Source organism: Diceros bicornis, chromosome 41, assembly GCF_020826845.1.
Source record: "Diceros bicornis minor isolate mBicDic1 chromosome 41, mDicBic1.mat.cur, whole genome shotgun sequence".
Classification (NCBI taxonomy): domain Eukaryota; kingdom Metazoa; phylum Chordata; class Mammalia; order Perissodactyla; family Rhinocerotidae; genus Diceros; species Diceros bicornis.
This window is the reverse complement of record NC_080780.1, coordinates 782,464-790,327: the sequence shown is the minus strand read 5'-3', so window position 1 is coordinate 790,327 and position 7,864 is coordinate 782,464. Positions and strand designations below refer to the sequence as shown.

The 7,864-nt window shown below is 40.2% G+C and overlaps 1 protein-coding gene across 3 annotated transcripts in view; it reads right to left on the bottom strand.

The window, feature by feature from the left end:
- Positions 1-1,229: 1,229 nt before the first annotated feature.
- STK17A (serine/threonine kinase 17a) overlaps positions 1,230-7,864 on the bottom strand; it is a 40,666-nt gene continuing 34,031 nt past the window's right edge. For 2 of the 3 annotated variants that reach the window (XM_058534680.1, XM_058534682.1), the window contains exons 4-7: positions 5,700-5,826; positions 2,606-2,654; positions 2,340-2,519; positions 1,230-1,898 (exon numbers count right to left, since the gene is read on the bottom strand). In XM_058534680.1, coding sequence (XP_058390663.1) covers positions 1,574-1,898; positions 2,340-2,519; positions 2,606-2,654; positions 5,700-5,826 — 681 coding nt within the window. In that variant the 3' untranslated portion in view covers positions 1,230-1,573. The remainder of the gene's footprint in view (positions 1,899-2,339; positions 2,520-2,605; positions 2,655-5,699; positions 5,827-7,864) is intronic. The other variant, XM_058534681.1, reaches the window with a different exon arrangement.

Genomic DNA, 7,864 nt, shown 5'->3' with positions numbered 1-7,864 from the left:
AGGGGACAGATAAGTTGTACTCACGGGGCCGGCCCCGTGGCTTAGCAGTTAAGTTCGCGCACTCCGATGCTGGCGGCCCGGGTTCGGATCCCGGGCGCGCACCGACGCGCCACTTCTCCGACCATGCTGAGGCCGCGTCCCACATACAGCAACTAGAAGGATGTGCAACTATGACATACAACTATCTACTGGGGCTTTGGGGGGGAAAAAAAAATTAAAAAAAAAAAATTAAAAAAAAAGTTGTACTCACGAATATCTAAGCCTAATAAAAGATAAATAAGGACTCTCAGGCTTTTCTGAATGAGAAGGATATTTAGTTGCTTTAAGTTATACAGAATACACTTTTACATTTCAATTTTTTTGTTTACTGTTCACTGTGGTGCCTAGAGACAATTGAAGTGTTCAATCCTAATCAAATTAAATTCTATTGAGTAAGTCTTTTGGGGACAAGGGTACCCCCTAATGAAAAAGTGTCCAATGTCAAGTTTTTTATGAACAAAGTAAAGGTTTATAAGTATTTTGGCATTTTATAGCCTATATTTTGGCATTTTATACCCTAGTATAGCCTGACGGCTAATAAACTCAACAGAAAGAGAGAGAGGCTCGATGGCCAGCATGAATATGCTTTATATCTCTTCTCCCGCTCTGGGGGATTTTATTAACAAAAACAAGGGCAATAGCGCCTTTTCACTGACCAAAGCAATCATCGTGTTCATCAGATCACACTGACACTTGCAAGTGACCAAAATTAAGTGACAAGCAAGTGAGGAAGTGGCAGGGGTGGCACCTGTGAAAGGGAGTAGCTGAATAAGGGGTGATGCGGGCAATGGGTGGGAAGCTGACACCGGGTTCATACTCTGAGATTAGTTAACCTTGACCTTGAAAACCAGAATAATTTCAGAGGTAAAAAATCACCACCACTCTTGAAGTGATATTGAAGAGAAAAAAATTAGCCAGGGATAGGTTACAAGCATTAGGCAAAAAAAAAGAGACAGAAGCCAAATCAAGTCAATATAAAACAGTAATAAAATATAAAAATAAGACATTATTAAACTGTAGTGAATGTTATTCTAGGTCTCAAAAATTTGGAAGATATCTGTTTAAATTAAAATCTTACTGCCCCCAAAAAATCCAAAGTGAAAAAGTATCAATTTTAGTAAAGATATCAACATACATATATGCAGATATAGATACACATATGAATAATGCAAAATAGATTTACAAAAATGTTAATTTTGGCACTTTTACTTGGATTTTTAAAGAAAGCGAATACAGATATTGTTGCATACAAATTCTCATTCTGGAGAAACAGGATGTAGAAATAAAAGGTTCAAACATCTCCTTTCTTGAAAATAACATTGAAACATAACTTTACCCGTTAAACCTCTTCGTTGGCAACTCTATAAATCTGGCTTGATGTATCCAACTCCACAAGTCCAACCAAGTTATTTTAGTTTATATCAGTGATACCTGCTTATCCACTTTCAGTACACGTACCATTTGGGCCAGAAGTCCATAAATAATATTCATGTTTTCAAAGTAGAAATCTTAAAGTTCTAAAGGGAAATTCTGCTCAGTAGATAAATTCTCCTGGAATTTCTTGCAGCAAAGGTTCCTCAAATTTAAATCGTTTGGAAATGGCCTTCTGCTCCATTTTCTCTTTTTCAGACTGTCTGCATTGTCCTAGAGTATATGAAGCAACCACAATTAGCTCCTCTGTTACAGCTGACTCCTCAGTGTCTGGTTTCTGAGCATCTGAATTAACTTCAGGCACAGAATCACCTTCTTGAAGGGAATCTGCTTCTTCTGATGCCCCTCTCCCCTTGACAGAAGGATCCTGACTACCACTCTGTGTCAACCACGGATGTTTTAGGCATTCTTCAGCGGTGGCTCGGTCTCTGCATAAACATACACATTTTACACTTAAGATAGTTTAAAACTTCGATCATAAATCAGAGCATAAAGTATTATATTTATTGTTACATTTTGGGAAATATGAAGAGTGGCAAAAATCTTATTGTGATTCCTGAATAAAACTAAAAGTTTTGGCATTTGCGTGCGAATGCCATTCCCTATGATGCTGAAAAATAATATTTTACGTGAGGTATCTCTGAAAAGCCCTCCTGAAAGTCCAAGAACAGATGGAAAATATCCGTTATCCTGAGGTGCAGTTCACATTTTCTAAAAAACATTTCCATTTTTGCCACTTTTTCTTTCAACACGTCTAGTTTTATGTCTAGATTTCCATGTCTTCACTTTGATGTTTCACTTGTTAAACTGCTTTTTGTTCAGAGTAGATGACTCAAAATTGAAAAAGATCAATATTAACTCATACTCACTCAGGTTTTTTAACTAAAAGTGTCTTGATGAAGTCAACAGCTGACTCAGACACAACATCAAATTCTTCCTCAGAATAACTTAAATTCATCTGGGAGATGTTCAGGAAGGTTTCTTGTTTATTGTCACCTAAGAAAGGTGATATTCCTGTAAGCATGACGTATGTTAACACTCCAATGCTCCTAAATCAGAACGAAATGTAAGAAAAATTAGTATCATATTCATCTCTTAACACTAATTTGATCAATTTTTCATAAGTAACTCTTACCACATATCTGTTGCCATGCTGATCGGATCATAACTAAGAATTTCAGGAGCTAGTATCAGAAACAGAAGAAAACATTTAGTTTTGTGAAAAAAAATCTTAATTTGCGCTTAGAGATAAAAAAAATTTTTTTAATATTCATCAGTAACTATAAGACACTATCAAGGTTTGGGCTAAAATGAAATAAGTTAACATTATAAATCAAACGTATATGAATTACTATAAAGTCTAACTAGATGTTTGTAATTAACTTGTTTACTTTTCACACCTCCTCCCTCCCTTGTTGGGTCCTAGTATTTTAAAAATATTTGAATGTATAAACACTGCAGTATAAACTGACCACTTCTGACACCTCCTCTTTCTCTAACCTCCATCTAATCAAGCACCATATCTAACAGATTACCGCTCTTAAATCTTTCTCTATGCCCCCTACTCTAGTCCATGGCACTTTCCCCTTTGACCCTCACTCATTCCACCCCTCTGATCCATTCTTCATGTTGCAGCTAGAGAGAGCTTTTAAAATATCCACTCATTAACAAAAAGTCAGTCAACAAGGTTAAAAAATAATTGGCAGCCTCAGATGACATGCATCCCACACAAAGACAATGAAGCTGCTTCTCTAGAGCTGAGAAAAACAGTGTGCTTTGGTAATAGGTAACTACACTGCTGTCCTGCAAAAAGGCAATAGAAAAACATTCTCAAATGTGCAAGGACTTAGGAGAAATTTATGAACATCATCCCTGAAAAGAAAAATCTACTCATTGATACTATTCAGTCAACCAAAAGATGACTTTTTTCAAAAGTATACAAATAGGAAGCTAGACTATGAACATGACAGGCAATAAGTACTGAATCCATTTAAAAAGAGATCCAAGACTAAAAAACTGTGGTAACTGCAATTAAAAAAAGGAATGAAAATGTTCTAATTCTAGGAAAAAATAAAACCATCCAAGTCGCATATCCATTACTGGTTGGGGACAAACCCCCCCCCCCCCCGAATATGAGGGAGGAAGAAGAGGTTGGGAGGAAATGTTAGGTATGCTAATTTCTTCAACTTGAATGTCTGAAAACTGTTGAGAAACAGAAGTTATGAATATTATTTAAAAGTTTTAAAATAAACTATTATGAAATTTAAAATGAAATGCATAGCATCCAAATTCCTGGAGGGGAAAAAGGAAAACAACGACCAGGGTGGGAGGAAGGGGCAGGAAATAACAACAGCTTACTTTTTTGATGTAAAGTGTTTATTACGTGCTGACCTCTGACGTAAGAGCCTCATGTACTATGATAAGCCCCGTCTTATGGCCAGAAGACTGTCCTCTGTCCACATCTCAGAGAGAGATGGGGGCTGAGGTCACACAGGCAGCCAGTACGGAGCAGAACTCGCCCAGGCGTCAGCTCTGTGTATAAAGTGCTGGGAGGGGGCTTAAACCCACCTTTAAAAGGCAGGCTGGGGAAAGAAAGAGAGGAGAGCCCCTTTTTCTGTATTATATACTTCTGAATTATTTTCAGTTTTTTTCGATTGGGCTTGTACTATTTTAATAAAATAAAGAAGATAGTTCTGTTTTTTGGAGGGAAAAAAGCTCTTGGTGGAAAATTTAGAATTTCCAGAGAACAGAAAGCACTGGGAGAAACACCAAGCAAACCTCGTTCAGGGCCATAATCACCACTGAAACCTCAGGTCATAGCCCGTTATTCTGCTGTCTCCCGTACTTCTCCTACTTTACAACGAACGCTACCCACTAAAAACTGGCAAGACTATTTGGGTGCTGCTGTTGCTGAAGCAGCACTGTTAAGCCACATTCCTAACACGTCCCTAGCGGTTACACTGCCTATCACTCAGCATACTGAAAATTAAGTATTTTAGTCCACAAAAAAAAACATAAAAATTTTAAAAATTGTTTTTCTGCCTGTGATACCTTTTATTAATTAAAGATCTGTTTCAAATTGCAGGACTTCAAAAAATTATTTTAAAACTTCAAATTATTCTTTGTACCATCATTGCCAAACAGCTTCGTTTTCCTCAACCCTGTCTGTCCTCCTGGCCTTCTGTGTCCTCTGGAACCCCTCGTCCCTTGTCAATCAATCCCCCATCCTCAGCCCCTCAAGGACCGCTCCTTCCACCCTCTGCTCCCCAGGCCCCAGGCCCTCTAGAATGGAGACTGCCTGTGGCCCGCTTGACACTACTTCCCTTCAGGCCCAGGCCACAGCCTTCTCTGCTCCTGGCCACACTGCTGTCATCTACAGACACAAAAGCCATCCTCCTCCCCAAGGCCTGCCATCTCCCAGGGCAACTTCCACACTGACGCCCATGACCACGCAGCCTGGCATCCACGCTTCTCGACCTCCTGGTTTAAAGAGCTGCCCTTCCAGAACCACGTCCAAGGCCTTGTAATTGCAAAGAGCTGTTTCATCTCTGAAATTTTAAATGTTAATATTGTAACACAATCTCCTATCACAACCTTTAAATTATTTCACTGCATTGCTCTACTACGGAAATCTTTTCTTTTTCAACCTCATTGAAACCACTAATCCGTCTGCGCCCTATTTTTCTTCCAGTCTATCAAAAAAGTCATAGTTTACTTCTTTTTCTGTCAAACCTACAAGCCATGGATCTGCTCTCTTGCTAGTTCCTTCAAGGTTTAAGCTACTTTTTCTTTCTGCCAGAAGCTCTCAAACTTGCATCCATCCAATAGAATGCCCTCTCTGTTTCACACACCTATGGAATCGCAGGGCTTGCAATTACTTTAACAATGTTTATTACCAACTTGAAGTTCCTCAAAGGTTCTTGTTAAAAATCCTCCCACCCTCAGATAACCTTACATCCTATACTTTGTAAAGAAAATCCTCTCCTATTCCTTATAGAAGCAATACCCTCAAATTCTCTTAGCCTTCCCGGAAAGGGATCACCAATTTGACACTTTACTCTTTAAAGTTTTCCATTGTTTAATTTAATACAAAGGAAGGAATCTCTGATGGGAGAATTTCAACATAGCAGATGGCTGGCCCCACTATTATCACACCACATGTGACTTCCCTAACGAAGGTGATGCCTGACCCCAGACACAAAACACATCCCACTCTTAAGAATACTTACCCACATACTCAGGAGTACCCATAATTTCTCGGAGCTCTTCACTATTCTTCATTATTCTTGAAAGACCAAAATCAACTATCTTAATGTCACCCAGTGGAGATTCACTTGTCAGCAGAATATTCTGAGGCTAAAAAAATAACACCCCCCCAAATTAATAAAACCATGTTTGAGTATAAAGACCATGTAGCTCTTAAAACAGACAAATTTCTCCTGTGAAATTGAGACCGGGGAATTTCACATTCAGCAGTCATCCATTAAACAAATACGTGTAAGGCAGCAGGCCTTGTACAATCTCTTCCCTTACCCTGGTGCCTCCTCAGCACATAGACATGCACCTACCTCTATCTTAAAAACAAAACCAAACCACATAAAACATTCCCCCCATGAGCCTGCATCTCTTTCTAGCCAACACACTCTCTCCCTGTTCCCTCAAAGCTCAGCTCCTTGAAAGCATGGTCACGTACACCTGCTATCACTTCTCAATCCGGCTGAATCTGGATTTTGCCTCCTTGACTCAAGCTGGTCTCACTAAGGTCACAAAATCTTTAATAATCAAAGACCCACCAAATCCAGTGGATGTCTTTCAGGCAAGGTATTTTGCATGCCTTGATGGTGGTATAATTTGGCACTGTCAATCATTCTTACTTTCTCTCTTGTAACTATTTCTCCATCTACAGATCCCTCACCGTTTTCTCAGGATTTTTTTCTTCTGCCCTCCGTTTTTTTTTTTTTTTTTTTTTGTGAGGAAGATCAGCCCTGAGCTAACATCTGCCAATCCTCCTCTTTTTTTGCTGAGGAAGACTGGCCCTGGGCTAACATCCATGCTCATCTTCCTCCACTTTATATGGGACGACGCCACAGCATGGCTTGACAAGCGGTGCGTCGGTGCGCCCGGGATCCGAACCAGCGAACCCCAGGCCACCGCAGCGGAGTGTGCACACCTAACTGCCTGCACCACCCGGCCGGCCCTGCCCTCCTTTTAAATATTGGTGTTGCCCAAGATCTCTTGCTGGCTAGCCCTCTTCTCCCAACACACTACATTCTATTTTAGAGCAATTTCATCTACTATCCAAGCTTCAGTTGCCACTTAGATGCTGATGCAGACTCACAGATCCAATTAAAATTAGATCTTTTCATTTGGCTGAAATGTACCATGTCTTCAACTTCCCACTAAGGGGCAAGGCCTTCAATTCAGTAAACACCTCAGGCAGAGGCTCTTCCTCAGCCCCAACAAACCCTGTCTCCTTCATTTTCAACCATTTTTCACATCTAGTGAAGTCATCAGTCATGCTAATTCTGTTTCCTAAATTTCAGTTTCCCCACTGCTTAAAGTTTGAACTTTCATTATTTCTTACCTGGACCACTACCTTCTTGTCTCTAGTTTTCCCCTTCAATCCATCCTCCATTATACAGTAATCTTTCCATACTGTAAGTCTGCTCAGGATCTCCTCCTGTGGCGGTACATTGCTAGTCATCACCAGCAGACACACTATCAAGTGGGGTGGGGGTGGCATGGATGTATATGGTGATGGGCAAGGGTTGCCCAACGCCACAGAATCAAGAAGGTTGATATTGCTGGAGTCATTTTTACCCAACTGAAAATAACTTAAGACACTTTTATATAAGAAGTCAAGCAGATATATTATGGACTAGAATGTAAAATTCATTAGAATTTTTAAAATAAAACATGACATTTGAAAGAAAAGTTTATGTTGCTTCACAAGGGGTCTGCACTTACTGTCTTCTGCCATTAAGAATATTTCCAAAGATAAATTGAGAAGCAGTGGTATCAATAAAGTATAGATACCTCATTCTGGCACCCAGAGTGTTTTACCATCTGGCCCCTGCCTCCTTTTCAAGACTAATCTGTCACCATTCCGCAGGCCATCTGTGTTCCCAACCAAACAGGCGAGACATACACTCCCACGTCTCGTGCCTTTGCTCAGGAAGCCCTCTCCCCTTCTCTGCCTGACAAATTTATTTTCAACATTCACTCCATGCCTGGTGGGTCTCAGCAAAGCCCCGAGTCCTCTATAAAGCCTTCTCTGACCACCCCTCCCGCCTTCCCAGGAGGGTCAGATGCCTGCTCCCTCTCTACTCCACAGGATCTTGTACATGGCAAACTTATCCCACTGTTTGGTTAACTCTATTTTTCTGTCTCGTCC